Source organism: Falco peregrinus, chromosome 1 (genome assembly GCF_023634155.1).
Source record: "Falco peregrinus isolate bFalPer1 chromosome 1, bFalPer1.pri, whole genome shotgun sequence".
Taxonomy (NCBI): domain Eukaryota; kingdom Metazoa; phylum Chordata; class Aves; order Falconiformes; family Falconidae; genus Falco; species Falco peregrinus.
In genome coordinates this window covers 37,084,566-37,102,029 of record NC_073721.1, presented here as the reverse complement: position 1 = coordinate 37,102,029, position 17,464 = coordinate 37,084,566, and the positions used below count along the sequence as shown (strand labels likewise).

At 39.3% G+C, this 17,464-nt stretch overlaps 1 protein-coding gene across 1 annotated transcript in view; it reads left to right on the top strand.

Moving 5' to 3' along the window:
* Window positions 1-221: 221 nt before the first annotated feature.
* The window catches only part of PDZD8 (PDZ domain containing 8), a 59,445-nt gene continuing 42,202 nt past the window's right edge, over window positions 222-17,464 (top strand). Inside the window, exon 1 of the mRNA XM_005229773.4 lies at window positions 222-1,290. Within this exon, the coding sequence (XP_005229830.2) occupies window positions 377-1,290 (914 nt within the window). The 5' untranslated portion in view covers window positions 222-376. The remainder of the gene's footprint in view (window positions 1,291-17,464) is intronic.

Sequence of the window (17,464 nt, the reverse complement as noted above, 5' to 3'; positions counted from 1 at the left end):
CTCCGGAGCTCGCACACTCTGTGCCGGTGCCCCGGGAGCGGCCCGCCCAGAGGAGCCACAGACAGCCCCGCCGGCCCGGCCCGGCCCGGCCCCGCCGCCCGCCCCGCCTCAGCCCGCAGGGCAGCCCGCAGCGCGGGAGGGGCCCCTCCTCCTGCGCATGCGCCCGCCGCGCGGCGCTGTGACGTACCCAGCGACGCCTTCCCGGCTCCGCCAATGGGCGGCCCCGCCCCCTGCCGGCGGCCGCGGAGGGGGGACCCGGATGAGGCAGCCTCGGGCGGCCGCGGCCGTTAAACGCCGGCCTGCGGGCGCGGCCCCCGCCATGGCGGCGGCGCGGTGAGGGCAGCGCGCTCGGGGCGCGGCGCGGGGCGCGGCGAGGATGCTGCTGGTCTACGTGATCTTGCTCTCGGCGCTGGCCGGCTGCTTCCTCACGCTCCTGCTCCAGCTCCTGCTCCTCTACAGGAAGAAGCCGGAGCCCCCCGGGGTGGCCGGAGCCTCCGACGGCCTCGTCTACGCCCGCGTCGCGGCCGACCACAGCCTTAGGGACTACTTGCAGGGCTCAGAGCCGGCCGGCAGCCAGGTGTCTCCGGAGCCGGCCCCTGCCCCGGGCCCGGCCTCAGCGCCGGCCGCCGCCGCGGCTCCCACCGCCGCCGCCTCCCCGGGCCCGGAGCCCAGCACCAAGCAGCCGCCGCCGCAGCAGCAGCCAGAGCCCCCTCCGGCCCCCTCCTCCCGCCAGGAGACGTGCCACTTCCTCAATGCTATCTTCCTTTTCCTCTTCAGGGAGCTCAGGGACACGGCCCTGGTGAGGAACTGGGTCACCAAGAAGATCAAGGTGGAGTTTGAGGAGCTGCTCCAGGCCAAGGTGACGGGGAAGGTGCTGGAGGGGCTCAGCCTCAGGGACGTCTCCCTCGGCAACGTCCTGCCTGTCTTCAAAGCTGTCAAGCTCATCCAGCCGGTGGCCTGCAACGATGAGGGCTGCCCTGAGGAGCTGGGCTTTGAGGTAGACCTGGAGTACAACGGTGGCTTCCACTTGGGCATCGATGCTGACCTGGTCTTTGGCAAGTCAGCCTACCTCTTCGTCAAGATCTCCCGGGTGATGGGGAAGCTGAAGCTGGTCTTCACGCGCCTGCCCTTTACTCACTGGTCCTTCTCTTTTATGGATGACCCTGTGATACTCTTTGAAGTGAAATCTCAGTTTGAAGGGAGGCCCATGCCTCAGCTCACCTCCATCATTGTGAACCAGTTCAAGAAAGTTATTAAGCGCAAGCACACCTTACCCAATTATAAAATCAGGTAAGATGTCCTGCATTGTCAGTGTTTGGGTGACGTGCCTTAGAATTGCTGTTTTGCTATTAATAGGTAGAGAGAGTTCTGTACAGTATCTTGCCTGATACCAAAAGTTTTCTGTTTATAGTGGGTGTAGAACCATTGCACAGTGAGATAGTGACACGTCCCAAACTACATATAACTAAATGGTCAAATTAGTAGGTATAAAAAGTTTGGGGATCCTGTCAGGTGTCCAACGACAGGACCATGATATCCCCCTTTGGAAAACGTAGATGAATGGCTCTGTGGACAGCATGTGGGTTTTGGGATGTCCTTAAGCTTCTGCCACTGATGAGCTGCCTGGGCAAGGCTTGTGGCTTATGCTTACCTGTAGAGGCAAGGTGGTTGTTATTTAATGTGAGAAAGGATAAAGTTCATTCTCCAGGGAATATTTTTGAGGTCCCATGATAAATGGTGTCTTCTTCCTTTGGGGTTTGCTCAATTTCTTCAATAACTGGGGGGAAATCTAAAAGTTGATAAGAGAAGTATTGCCACTGCTGTGGTAAATAAAACTTTGGGGCACCTCGCAAGGTTTTTTGTTTTTTTTTTTTTTGTGTAAGATAACATGTTTTCTTATATGGATGCATGTGCTACAGCATAAACTGCACGATATAGTGAATACAATGAAATGTTTAGTGATACTTGTGTAGCAGAAATGGCAAGTGGTGTCTTTAGTTTGATTCCACCTTAATTTCTGATGAAAAGCTATTGAATAGCTTACCACTGTACAGGTACCATGCTCACTCTCTGTCATGTCTCACCACTCTTAGGATACCATGTTTCCTTTTTCTTTTGTTTATGCTTTGTAGCTTGTATTATTGTTAAGTAAGGATTTTTGTCTTGACTTTTTTGTTTGTTTGTTTACCACATTCTTTTGCAATAAGCTTTTTCTCTGAAATTCATTGGAGATGAGTAACTGAAAATGCCTATTTGAATTTTGCAGTGCAATTAGCTCTGCAGTGATGTAATTATTAAAGCCTTTTCAGCCGGTTTTTCTGCAATTGAATTTATAAGAGTTCTCATGAAAGTGGATGTGTAAAATATCCAGGATTTGGAAGGCTCTGACAGGGCTGTAAGTAGTTTCTTCGAGTAATGTGGTGGCCCTTTCAAATTTTGAGGTGCTGAATTGCTTTCCAGCTGGGTGGCAGGGAAGCTGTCAAGAGCAAGTTTGCTTTTGTTCTCTTACTGTGTTGGAAAGAGACTGAAGCTGTAGCTGTGAAGGAGAGCTGGAAGGATAGGCTGGGATAGCACAGTTGTGGTGCAGATGAGCACTTCTGGCATACCTGGAAAGAGCAAGTAGAGCAAGTGATCTTCACACTCTCTAGACCAGTTTTTAGGGTGTCTGTGGAACCAGTGATGATGTGCTCCTCCCCTTCAGCAGATGAAGACAGACATCTTCATTTTTCCTCTGGAAGATGCATTTGGGCAGTAGGGCACACTCGTAATTTAGTTAGAGGTGATGGATTTTCTACACATTTCTCAAACTTTCTGCGCCAGGAGTAGTGGATGAGCCATGTATGAGCCACTGATACACTGAGGGGACTGGAGGGGAAAATAAAGAAAGAAGCAGAGCATAGTGTTTGGAACAGAAATGGGTAGAAGTGTGAGGACAGAAGGTAATTGGCACAGAGAACAATACAGGAAGCATGAATTATTACAGAACTAAGAAGAATGAACTGTTATTTTAAAATGTTCTCTTTAAGTTATAAGGAGTTGGGAATTTTTGAATGCTTGAGAGGGAGATAAACTATTGTATCTGGTGTTCACACTAGATAGTAGGCTGGTAGCACAGGGTGGCAAATGTTCAGTGAAACAGTATTCAGTCCTGTATATGATTATTTTGACCTTTACGTTTTATGCTATGTTCTGAATGTGTCATTCTGACCCACAGTTGTGGAGGAGGAGGGCAGCACACTAAGCTTAATGCGAATTAATGAAACTGTCTTAAGAAGGGAAGATTGGGTCACTGGTGTCCTAACTGTCTAGACCTTTGCTTTAAAGCTTCAGTTGGGAGCACAGATGCCTGCATGGGAACCTTCAGCTGTCCACAGTTGCCCAAGGTTTTGTGGAACACAGACTGAAAGCTCTTTTTCTCCACTAACACGTCTCAGATGAGTTTTATGCAGGTAGATCCCTAGACAGCAAAACTTGGTAACAGCTGAGCAATAACAATAACAATCACTCTTACGTGATGGCATAGTTAAGAATTGAGATGTTATCATTTAGATGGTATAGAGAGCTGGTTTGGGAAATCAAGCCCCCTGCTGATAAGATGCAAAAGTTGGTATTCTTAATAGAAATTATAAGAATGCATTGTTTTGGAATTGTGGTATGTTAATATATTCCTTAGCAAAGAATGTACAGGAAGAAGTCAGGAGGGTTTCACAACTGCTTAATAACCTGTTACCTTGCTTAAAGCGTAGCAATTTCTCATCTCCAGGGAATGTGCTTATCCTCTCCCCACTTTTTCCTATGGCTTATATGCCTTGTGTTTAAGTACATAGTCAGTATTTGCTTTTGTGTGTTGTTCAAAACCTTTTTGATGTCTCCCTACTTTTGCTCAAGTAACTTTGTAAATAAATCTTTGAATAGCTTAATTACAACCTTGTGAACAAAAGCACTTGGTGTGAGAGTTTTATTTTCAGCTGGTTAAAAGGGGTACTTTGTTACCCTACTAGCTTCCAGATTTAAGCCTACAAAGGAGTTTTATCTTGTTTCCAGATGCTAAGTAGCATTAAAAATTAAAATGTGCCATTTTCTTTGTCTGTGTATTAGGCAACTTGTAGAGGTTATTACTTGTTAGAAAATAGCATAAGAAGAGAACTTTTGCCAATAGCTGGTTCTGAACATCCTATAACTAAGTTTGTGTAAAGCAGATCCCTGCCCGCCCCTTGTTGTTTAATTGTAAAATACTGTATTAAAAAAGTCTTGTATCTTCACGTACACTATCTGTTAGTACAGCCAGATTACTACACATACTTTTGTATTCTTTCCAGTCATGTATAATTCTATGCAGCAAAGCAGTGATTAGTGAGATCATCTTCCGTATCATCTATTGCTAGGAGTGACTTTGTGCGATGTGTGTAACTGTAGCTTGAAAGTGGAAGGTGTCTTGCATTCCTGATGCACTCTTAAGTCTCTTATGAGGAGAGGCAATGTAGACTAGTAAGTGCATTTTGAAGTTTGCCTAGCATTTTATGTACAGTTTTCTTCATAAAGGCAATTGTCTACTAATTGAAAAAGGAGGGATGCACTCTGTCTAAACAAATAAGTAGTAATTTGTGTTTTATTCTAAAAGTGTGTAAACTCTTTTCTTCAGCTCTTTGAGAAATGTGTTTGCAGCTGGCAAAACACCCTATTTTGAAGCCGCTCTGCCATTGAATGGTGATTGCTGTCTCGCATAGTAGAAATTCAGTGAATGATAAGCTTTTTTGGTTTAAGTCATTGTTAGTAAAGGATTTGTGCAATTCAATCAATAGTAGCAAGAGTTACTACTGTTTTATAGTTAACTTTAATCTTAATGTATTTGTTGTTGCTTTGTAATAGAAATGCAGACAGCTTTTCTGAAGACATTGTGGTCTGTCAGAGAAGTTTCTTCCTCAGTTGTGGGGAAGATCTAAAGTGGCAGGGGGTTTTTTTGGGGGGTTTTTTTTGTTTGTTTGTTTTTTGGTTGTTTTTTTTTCTTCTCCAGTATACGTGAGTTCTGGTGTACTCTTGAGAAACTAGGTAACTGTCAGTCAGGACTTTTTTATAACTAGCCCTAACCTCAGTTAAGTCATGAAGAACTGTAGGCTTCATTTATCTGGCTCTAAGTACTTCATAACTCTTATTTTGACTTGAATGAGTTGTTTAAATACTTTTTCTTTAGTTCTAATGCAGGTTGGCCCAGGTACGGAGCTTGAGAATGAGCATGGAAAGCCTAGACTTACCTATTGGTTAGTTATGATGTCAACTATTGGTGTTCTGCAGGGCAGCTACTGACCCACCAGCTGTGTTTTGCTGTCCTGAAATCTCTCCTGCTGGCACACTCAGGAACCATAGGCGGTCAGTTTTGCCCATCAGCATAGCTTGACTTGAGACTGTATTTTTCATGTAAGTTTCATTTACTAGAGCAGGATGGTAGATGCTAATTAGCAGCACAGACTGGAGTTTATCTAGTAGCCTGAATCCAGCCTTCGGTTTTTCATTCTGTCCACTCAAACAGTTCTTTAAAAGGAGTGCTATAGACACTATGTTGGTTTTAACTTTCTATATTGTGTCCTTTTAATAGTAGGATAAAGTGGTTAACACTAAGCTGTAGTTAGCGGCATTGGCTTAGCGTGTTTAGTATTCAAAAACACACAGTAAGGACTGTTTCGGATGTCTGTCTCCTTGCTTGCTTGTGCTGTTGCAGTGGTCGTTGGTTCATGTCTGTTAGCTCTCTAATGAGCTGTACCTTGATCATTAGCCTATTGGTAAGTTGCTTATTGGTCTCAACCTTGATATTCAACTGCATCATGTCAATTATATAGGTACGCTAAATATGCTGTATTTTCTAGCCTATTTTTAATGGTCAGCTGTAGTTGTGGTGTTTTGAACAGATCCTGATCTTGCTTTGCATAGGTTTTGGAGAGCTTTGTTTTTTGGGCTTTTGCTAGACAATAAAAATACACTTTGCCATAACGAAGATACAGAGCCCTCTGTGCCTATGTAAAGGGTGAAATGGAAGTACTTGCAGTCTAGTCTCCTTCCAGAATTTAATTTCCCAGCGTTTTGTAATCAATGATGTAAAAAATCTGATAGCTGCTGGTTTTTTTTTCTAAATTTAAGGTCTTGCAAGTTCATTCGTTTAGATTCTAAGCAGATTAGGTGTTGCCTAAGTAGTGAGTCAGTTCTGTATATTTTAAGAACACTTAGTTTCTCAGTTTGTTACACTTAAAAAAGCTAATATTTTGTATTGATACTAGGCTGTTTGAGAAATTATACTTTGTTTCATTTTAATACATACTACTACAGAGTGGAATCATTTTTCTTCAGGAGTAGTCTCACGAAGAATTACTTCTAACATTTCTGTATCAGATATTTAAATGACATCCTGAGCTCCCTTCCAACAAGAATTATCCTTGGAACTGATAATTCGTAATATAGTTAGTCATGTTAAATAGTTTTATGCTTTATTTGGAAGCTGAGGCTATATTGAATTTCACTGGGAAGAACCATTAGACAAGTCAATTCTAATTTACCATTATAGAATGCAATTTGAGAGTTACATAGCAGTTTCTTTTTTTTTTTTTTTTTTTTTTTGGCAAAACTTAGGCTGGGAAGTAATGTAAGTAACTATTGATTTGAAGCGTGTTTTATTATAGAAATGACTTCATAATATGGTAGTAGAGGTATTGGAAAAAGCATAAAATTTAAGAAAGTATATATTATTCATATGATGAGGTTATACTCAGAAATAATTGTCATGTTTGGGACTGTGAGCATTTCTTACTTTCAGAAATCAGCAGCCAGTAGATCCTACATTCTCTACAGCTTCTGCAAAGGGAAAGGGTACGAAGATTCTGTTCCTGAGTGGATTTCTCCCATAGTTGTGATGTGAATCTCCTACTAGTTACATCTGTAAGGCACTCCTGTTTGAAGTTCTTATTCCTGTTGCTTTTGAAAAAAAAAGAGGAGGCTTTTATTTGCAATTTCTTTTTTTTAATGTCATGCCGATTCTAAGTGCAAAAATAATCTAGTATACAGATAAATTAAAAAAACCACAAAACAACACCAAACCAGGATCTGAGTCTTTCTGCTGTGCAAAATTTGATAGTAAACCAGCACTGTGTTACTTGAGAGTTTTCAGGCTGTTCCACAGGTAACGCTCTGAATGATGCCAGCACAAAGACTTGTTCCACTAATGGCAAAGTGGCAATAATTGGAATCAGTGGATCTGTCCATAGACAGTAATTTCATGCTTGGAAGATTATCTTTGTAGTGCATGGACAAGTAGTTCTTATTCGTACAGGAGTTGGATAAATGGATCTGTAGGCAACCTGACACACAGTAAACCATACCAAACCTTGGAACATTAAATTATTTCATTTTTTTCAAGGGTGCTATATGTGTAAAAGGAAGCTTTTTGTAGTGCAGAGCTTTTTACTGTCTTTATTTTGGGAGTGCTCAGTCTCAGACGTACGTTTTATCTGGGTGGTCACTACATACGTGTTTCTTCAGATTAAATGGAAGTATGGGGTATAAAGTATGTAAATATCCTTATGTAGATGTCAAGTTTTAAACCTATTGGTTCTAGAAGTTTTGAAACCTTTTAGTCTTCTTCCCCAGCTCCAGCGCTTTGTGGGCTTTCACACTGTGACAGTCTAATTCTGAAAGAATGCTGGTTTGAAACTTGTTCATTACAAAGTCAGATTTAATGAATGACCAGCTACATATTGGACATTTCCCAATATATGTGGCATTATTTTCAGGTTAAGAAGTGAGCCTTTTCCTGTCATTAGTCAACAAGTGTTACATTTTCTTTTCTTATCTGCAAGGGTGAGGAACTAACATGGCCCTGACTTGAGATGGATTAGAGAAGAAACTGGAAGACCAGAGGTATAGTTGGGGACAAAACCCCCCCAAAATATCAGTTGAAGGGAGAGGTGGACAAAGACCTAAAAATAAGTTTTGATGATTGCTGGTTTTGTTTGCTGCAGATAGCAATCCAATAAGCATTAAGGTTAATTGGTCTGACAGGAAAGTACCTTGAACTTCTCTTACTTGAAACAGTATTTAAAAGATTCTTTGTGCAATAATAATGAAAATTACCTCATTTAACACCTTTGATGTTTTGTATTTGAAAATTTCTTGATCAGAGTCCTGCAGTGAACTTCTTTCATGTGGATAGTGAATGAAGGCTCTGAAATGATTTATTTAGTACTTCATGGCATTTTGCATGCACTGGCATTGATATTTCACATTTCTGTTCATCTGAACTCTGATCTTGAACATTTAAGCTGATCCGTCTGTTCAGTGGGAACAAATACTTTTTTTATTCAGTTGTCATAATTTGTATAGTTTTCAATTCTTTTAAATAAAATATGAAATAAGCAGTAGTACTCTTTAGTTTTTGAATGGTAACTTATTTAAAAGTAAATACAGGGCACATAGGACTTAATCACACTACCAAACTAGGCATCTAACAAATGTCTTGTTTGGCTCTGAGCCTGTCTGTTGGAGCAGGTAGGTGTGTTCAAGCACTAGAGTTAGGCTATTCTGAATCCCCTTCTGCAGGCTGTATTATGATTTTTGCGTTTTTGTGGATAGATAGTGTGACTAATGTTCCCTACCTGTCACACAAAACAACACTGGATTTTCCTTGAAGGAGGTTACTTCAAGGCACAGAGACATAGAATTTACCCATAAAGTGGTAACTAATACATTTCTCAGTAGCTCATTTGATATCAGAATGTATGAATCTCTTGTAGAGCCGACTTTAACTATTTCACATGCTTAATATATATAATCTTTTTATTAGCAAATGATGCTTGATCAAAAGCTCTTAAATAAGCAGCCTGGGTAAGGACAGTAGGTTTCAGTAGTCAGTGTGGTAGAACAGTAGGGTGCTTCAGTGGTGGTGAAGCTTAGTCTCAGGCTGCTGATTTAACTATTGGAGCTAGTCCTTTCATGTTACTGGGTTTCTATGGGAAACTGCTTATTCTGCATTCCTGCAGAGATTGCTTGAAGTCACCAGATATGCTCCTGTGTTTACAGTTCGTGTTCACACTTGTTTGATTTGAAACTTTTCAACATTTGGTTATTCTTGGTGTTATTGTTGTTTAGAGAATAGTAAAAGACTTTCAATTTAAACTTCTATGATTAATAAGCTTTATTGTCTAAAGTGAGTATGGCGAGAATGTTACATACCTATGTGGTTTGTTAATTTAATCGATAACTTGTACCAGCCCAGTCTGCTAAAATCCATTAATTGTGGAACTACGAAAACCTTTGCATGACAATCTCAAACTGTGCTTTTGTCCAGAAGAAAGCAATGATCCTGTATTATAAATGTTAGCTGGGAACAATTAGGTTTTTGAGCAGGTTCCATTCTGTGTGATGTACAAATAACAATATTTTATGCAATTAAGAAAAAAATGCTTTTCTGAAAGTCTTTGTTTTGATTTTCTAGAGTTGAAAAGAGCTTGTTTGTAACAGTGGATAAATTCTCATTTTGGAAATCAGCGTGGATGCCAGTTTGTGTGAAGGAGATTTGGGAGTAATTATTTTATAAACATTTATCAGGTTAATTGTGACATAATACACTGAACACAGAATTTATAGAGTAGTTTCTGCTGCAGTCATTGAGCTTTTGGTTAAACTAAAGAATTTACTGCTTGGAATGGTGCTCATCTTAGTTGAGAAACACGAGTAAGATCCGCAAGTTTTGGAAGCTTTTTCCTGTTGTTAATTACCTTCCCTGTTTAACTATTAACAATTACAGTTGTGTCACAAGCCAGTCAAATCTAGGCTAGAATTCATACCTCCAAGATGTTCAGTGATCCCAGGCAGCATATCTAGTAAAGTAGTGAAAAAAAATCTGCAATGAAGACTTCAGTTGACAGATAGGTTTGTGTTGCAAAAGTTCCTACAGCACAAAGTGCGCAGCCAACAGTGGAATGGTTGTGTATGCGGTGGCCTGGATGTGGCTGCTCCTGAATTGCTTTACCCAGCAAGCTGGGTATATGCTGTGTTGGCTTTGATAGCTCAGACTTCTGCATCACACCTGCCCAAAGCCATTTAGGTGCATCTGCTTCCCTAAGCACTCTCCCTTCTGGAAAGACTCTTACTCCTGTGGAGCCCGGTCTGGGTTAATAAGCTCTCTCAGGACTTGGGAGCGCACCTCTGTTTGCTGCAGGACCCAGCTGGAGCCCAGCAGCATTTTAGACCTGTCTGTGGCCATATATAGCTATAAGAACTGCCAAGGAGGTGCTAGGTATAGCAGAAAAGAAAAGGAAGAGGGGAAAAACCTCATTTTTTTGTGAGATGAAAGGTAGAAATTGTTTTCTCTGGGTTGGGCTCTGGAGAGCTACTTTGTGATTTTTTTTCCTCACCAGCTGTTGTAATTCATTTGAGCCTCAAAACTAAATGGGAACAATTTACCTTTATAATTTCTTAATTCCCTTGTTAGTTTGCAGCTATGCTGTAGTTCAGCAGAACGGTCTGCGAGAAGCAATGCAAGCAGCCCTTTCCATTAAAGCTATTTCGTGTAATGGGAAATACAGGGATTCTGCCACAGCAATTCAGTCTTCACATTTTTGAAAACTTAACCAGATGTCATAAAAATCTGTCTGCAATAAAGAGTGTATTACAGAGATCAGCTGATGATGGAGCTAATCAGACTGTTACACACATGCAAAGACGGTAATTGATTGCCAGATATGACTAGCATAGAATTAAATTAGGGTAATCATTTGGAAATACTTTTTGTCCCTGTAAGTTTTACTCTAACTTAACACAAAATTGCTACAATTTGAGCTGTAAATTAACAAAATTATTGCTTAATTTCTGTCCAATATTTTAAAACTGTCTGTGGATATCTAATGGAAATCATAATACTTACATACTTTGTTCCTGACTTAACTTAGTCTTAATTCTAAGCTTCAGTATATTTTCCTGTATCGGTTTTAATGTCAACATAGTTATGAAAAATGCCCATTCAGAAGGAAATGTGTACAAATATTAGTCTGCTTGTGAGATGACATTAAGTACAAGATTATGTGCTGTTTCCCAGTGTCACTGAAATGAAGATACTTATTCTTAAAATAACTAATACCACATATGTAAAATACTTTAAATGATGCTAAACCCTTTGAGAAATATCCTGTCAAATAAACTTTTTATATAGTATTTTATATGTAAGCCTCTGTGTAGTAAGAATTAAAATGGACGCTTACATGAGTGTCACTTTGTGTAGTAAATTACTTAAACTATTGTTGCTCTTTGCTTGAGCTAAAATAGGAAGAGTAGAAATTGAAGCTCGTACTCTTGCAGTGACATGGTTGAAGGCTTCTTGGTGGTGTTTGAATCACCACTGTGAATGGTCTTCCTTTGGTGAATAATTCCTAAGTAATTAAACAGTGGGAATGATGCAGTGTAACTCTGAAAACTTCAACAGTTTGTATGTATTTATTTTTTTAAGAATAACTCTGCATGTTTGCTAACAAAACTTAATGCAGTATGGTAGAATAAACAAAACAAATTCTAATGTTGCCAAGCAAAAAGCCCAGTGGATTACAAGGGGAGGTGGGGTGGGAACAGCAATGTTAGTCAGTGGTATTGTTTTAAAACAATACTACAAAAACTCAGATTTCTATTTTTTTTTCCTCCCCCCTGTTCCTCTGAAAGAAGGGCAAATTAGAGAAAATACCCAAATTCGTTATGGGGGTGGTGGGAGAAGATTATGGTAATTTGAGCAGCTGTTTCTTTCACATCTAACCACAAGTCCAGACTGTAATTTGCCATCAGTGATGCAGGATTTGCAAGTGCAGGAATCCTTCCTGCTAATTAATCTTGCAAGCCCCTGCTGTATTTGACTGTCGAGAGTGGTGCCACAGGTCACATCCATACTGAGCTTCTGTGGTATTTGATCCAGTTTGTTTACAGTACAAGCCCATTAATAAGTTGCTGTGATTCACAAATGGTGACACCTTTGCTTGGGGGACAGTTGGAAAATATATGCCACAGTGTTTCCCCCGGTTCTCATCAGTGCCCTCCCCACCACTGCAGTCTGAATAGCTGAGCTGTCTGAAAAACAGATCCTAAATTACTTCTGCTTACAATTTTAAGGTGAACTGTCATCTCAGCTTTGATAATGGTACTACTAATCCTGTGCTGGACTAGCTCCACCTCTTTGGAAGCGTGTGAATTGGACCATCTTCTGTCTTCTCAGAAGGACCAGATAAATGTAGATTGAGCAGCTTTGTGGTTCAAACATTTTTACACCTGACTGGAGGAGTGAAGATAAACCTTGGAAAGCTGTCATATCTAGAATTTAGAACAGATACAAATGTTTTTTCACTTTTGGTTTACAGATGTCAGAGACTTGTTTTCAGTAGTGAGACAGTCATTTTCTGTCTAAGCAGTCTAAGGATGTCATGAGTGTTCATATGGACATAAGCTAGGGTTTAGAGCAGAGGATTAAAACTTTTGAGTTCAATGAATGAGTAGTGTACAAAGCTTACATTTTTATTAGAAAATCAACATTATTTTCCTCTGATCAGGACTGCAGAGAGATGATGTTTGTAGAGAGACTTGAGACCTCTTTATGGGAGAGTATATTGCTGAAGTGAGAAAAAGCTAGCATTTTGCTAACATCAGTTACTGGAACCAATCTCTAATCCAGCTGGCTAAAGGTAGATTTTTGAGGTGGCTTGGGTTTATTTGTTTGGGGTTTTGGTGTTTTTTCTCTTTGAATGCCTAAAAGTTGAACCCTACCTGCTTTTCTTTGAGCTTTATGGAACAAGAGCATATTCTGCACCTTGTCTCATTTGGAGCAGAGCCATGACGATTTAGGCTTTCTGGATAGGCAGGGAAGTTTTGTCTTCATCCTGTCTGAGACTGATATATAGTAGGATTTTGATCTCTCTTTCAATTTGAACCAGCAGTTGGCTTTAGCTAGGTCACATACAATATAAAAAAAAAACAGCCCACAAAAAAAAAAAAAAAGCCAAAACACATGAAAATTCGGAGATCAAAAAGGCATTGGCTGCACTAAGTTAACCAAGCTATTTCAGTATTTATGGAATTTGGAATTAGGGAAACTAGTATTCTTGAAATGCAAAGAAGTCTGTGCATGGTCAAATGGATGTTGTTTGTGCTCATAAGAAAGTAGTTTTGATAAGCCTGATTCAAGATTTTTTTTACCTGTGGCTATTTTGATACTGGCAGCAAGGGCAAATCTTTAAGACTTTCCTTGCTGTATTTACAATTACTTTTGTCATATAAGCAGGGAAAAAAATACTATCTTTTTGGAAGGAGCTACATTTGTTTTTTTTATTTGTTCCTGTAGAATGGGTCTTAAAATTGTACAAGTGTTTGTCTTGAGTGTCTGGTTCAAGAGATGTTTCAGAGGTGCTGATTTCACCCTAAGAAAGAAGACTGTAGTTTAAGAATCTGGAAATATGTGAAACTTCTTTGAAGAAAAAACCCAAATAATAAAATCCTTGCGCTTTTTTGAGGTCTTGATTTAAAAAGTGACTGTTCATATATTAAGAACTTATGTGTATGAGCCTCCCACATGCCTGTGGCAGAATATCCTGTAATGCAGTGGGTGGAGTACTAGAACTGATCTGCAGTTTTCCATAGCGTTTCCTAGAAAATAAATCTACTCTCTTATTGCAATGTTTTTCAGGTTGTTTGTAAGCCAGATTTTCATGGATATGTGTAAAGCTGAAATCAACTGAATAAGAGTATAGTTTGAATTATGAAACTTGCCTGAATATGTATACTGACGCAGTTCTACAGCTTTGTTCCTTGTGAAGTCAGTGGAAGCTGGAGAATTGCTTTAGCAAAACCTATTGTGGCAGTAGTTTTCTTTTTAAGGCACTCTTTTTACAAAAAAAAAAAAAGTACCGATTTCTTTCACAATAAAGATGAGTTCCATTTTTGTATCTTAATGTGAAGAATGAAGATTGCATTATAATACCTAAAGCTAAAAATATTAAACGTTAGCTGATAAATACTTTTAAAATCTTACTAACGTGGTCATACCTTTTTAGGAGTGGACTGTAATATTTTAGACTTTTTGTGGAAGTAAACTTCATCTTAAATACACAGAATATAAGAGTAGAGGACTTTTCTATGACTTAAAATATCTGCTGTCAATCACTCTTTTTGAAATATACACTCTTTACAAGTGCTTGGCTTGTATTTCTGTGAATCTGATTATAAAGGAAATCTAAAAATGACTGAATTCCGTTCTATGGTTGAACCTTTTGAGTACTCCCAAAACTGAAAATAAATTCAGCGGTTACTTCTTCAAAAATACTTTAGATACTAGAATCTTCAGATACAGTAGCATTTACAAAAGTAAACTGATGGTTTACTAAACGCAGTCTGACTTCAGATTTGGCTTAATTTTTGCTTAAAGTGGTAAACAAAATTAGCAATGCTAAAGAGATTTGCATTTTTAGCTGTTGGGCTCTTCTGAGATTTAAGGTCTCTGTGCCTTGTTTATTAAGATTTAATGCCCAATTAATATAACACGATTAAAAAATTTATAAACCTGACAATATTTAATCTTTATGGCAGTAGATTAGTGCTGGAATTCATATAATACAAGTGATTAATCTAGTCTTAAACAGATAGCCACTAATTTTTACACCACTGTTTTAGATACCAATCTTCCTTTATAAAACCAGAGAATAATTTAAAACTTTTCTCAGAACTTATTCTAGAGAAGTGTTCTTGCTCCTTGGCAAAAGCTCTGCAAAATCCTAGGCTCCTGCATTTAGAAATGAAGCTGTAAGTCTTTGTGCTTCTTCAAGTATGAGATGGAGTACTGAGAGCTTTTGAAGTTTGTGCCTGTCTGTGTTTAGCTCTTCAACAAATTTGGGTTTTTTTTTTGGTTTTTACACTCATTCTGGATATTCTTAACTGCTGCAATGAACAGAAACATGTAAGCGCATGGTTATCTTTGGCCAGGTAAATTGGTTTTTCTTCCCCACTAAATAGAGTTCCTCATGCAACTAAAAATGTTGTAGTTAAGTAGGTAGTGGTGGGAGCTGTTAATTTAGGTAATAGGTTAATTTAACTTCTGTCCTCTTCTCTGTTAAAATTTGGCTAAAGGACCACAAAACAGTCATCACAGAACAGTGAATACAATATAATAGGAATATAGGTCAGACATTTCTAAAACTAAACGACTGAACTGCAGTCTTGTTCCAAGTAGGTGAGTTCCTCCCCCATAGAAGTGGTAACGGGAAGGAAGAATAGCATTATTCAGGCACTGAAAACACCCAAAATGAAGGGAAGAAAATTGATTTGTTTGGTGTGTTTTCGTTTGTGTTGGTTTTTTTTTTTTTTAGATGCAGTTTTGATCTGGACTTTGAGTGAGGTAATGATGAGATGAGAGCAAATGAGCCACCGAAGTGGCTCGTGAGTCGTAGCATGAATAGGGTGTAGAAGTCTTTTATGTGAAGGAGACATACTGGCTCTGTGCAGTGTCTGGAAACATTTTTGTTGTGCTTTTTATGTGTAAGAGCTCAGTATTAAGCTATTTTAGAGTATAACTTTAATCCTGTGTATTAATTGACTATCTTAATTATCTTTCAGTGTAGTCATCTGACCTAATTCCTCATGTGAAATTACTTTTTTTTTTTTTGTATTTGTGTCTTGTGGTATTTCTTGAGAAACACTTTTGCTACTTAACAGCTTTTTAAATATTGTTTTTATAGTTTTTTTTTCACTTGCTAAAATTTCACATGAAGTTTGTTGAATATTCCTCTTCATATTATTAAGTTAAAATGTTCAGTTTTAACTATAATTTTCTCTAAGTGTGCTATCTGAATTTTAGATTTCTGGACAAATAAGATGAAAAATTCTAGTGGCGAGACTGGTAACTTAAAAATTAATTGAAAACACACTATAAGCATCTAACATAAGGCACTTCTAAAGACCACTTTTTTTTTTAATACCATGCCATATCCAAGCAGGGTTTTGGGGCAGGGGGTGTAAGGTGTCTGTTTTCTTGTATAGCAATGATGTTCCTTTGGAAAAGATGAAACGTTTACAAAGGCTTAACAAATACAGTTTAAAGACAGTAATATCTGTCCCGCACAGAATCTGCCTTTAATTTTGATAGTTGTTTGGTATCATTTCACAGGTTTGGAATTGCAAAGGAAGCTTTTGTATATATATATTGAGTTGGTATAATCCTGCATTGCAGCTTAAGATCCTGTGACATGAACATGAATTTTGGTCTTTTGACCTTGCTGAATGAAAGGAGATGGCAGCATTAGACCCCACTTGAAAGGTGTCTAATATAGGTCCAATGAAAATCTGGCTTGGAGAACCTAACAGCTCAGCAGTGCTTAGAAAGACACCATATTTCTTTTAAGTACCTTTTTAGTAACACTTTCTCAACTGTTGTACTGTCAGGAGCAGCTCCTCAATATCCCCACATCATTGCCCTGGCTTAAAATCTTTTTCTCAGGCTGTAGCAGGGTGAGTGGACCCACTGCAAAGCAGTTGTTCTCCACTGGTGGAGGCCCACTAACTTTTTTGGTTCCCAGCTGAAGTTAAGAAAGGTAGCTGAGAATAGTGGGTGAGTGTTTAAAGAGCTAGACTGCCAAATAGAAACCACATTTATTTTTTTTTCTTGTTCAGGGTTTCCAAAGTGAGAGCCCTGGATTCACAAGAGCAACCTACCAGAACTGGCCAGATCCTGGGATGGCTCTTGTGATGAGGGCAGAGACCAGTGGAGATTAACTGAGGGATTAAGTTTGCTCTCAAGGTTTCTTTGTTGACTTTGTGAATAGAGGCTTACTGGTAGGCTACACGATCTTTTCTTTCTTCATCAGTGTCATGAATTTCTCTAAGCCATTTATTGGTGGACTTTGCTTTTTAAAGATGGACTAAACAGAGGGTAACAAAATACACTCTTAAAGCTATTACAGAAGTTGCAGCAATGTTATTTATACAATATTTACAATAAAGTTCTACATTATAATGATGAACCCAAGATGATAGGATACTTATCTCTCCTTTACGTAGGAAAGTTTGGGACAGGAAGATTCTGAATCATCAAAGGTACCATAGTCTGCAGAGCTTGGGAATAGAGTTTGAATCTCATTCACTGAATTGTGTTGTTGGCACTATTAGGTAAAAGCCTACTTTTGGTACTTTAATATGATGAAATACAGTCCTGCTTTCGTACTAAAAGTGTGTTTTATTGTCCCTACTGTAAATACTTCACGATTCCATTTTGTCTAGCAACATGATTGTTTTCAAGCAGGAAAATCGGACATTGCAGAGGTGGGGAGTCTGGCTCTCCGCAGAGCAGAGAACATCCATCACTGTTCTGCAGCACTCTGCTAGACTGAACAGAACTGCAGCAGCGGTAGCTCTAAGAATGCAGTTCTCAGAGTGCTGTTTGTTATTGGTGACTGTGTTTGTTTAA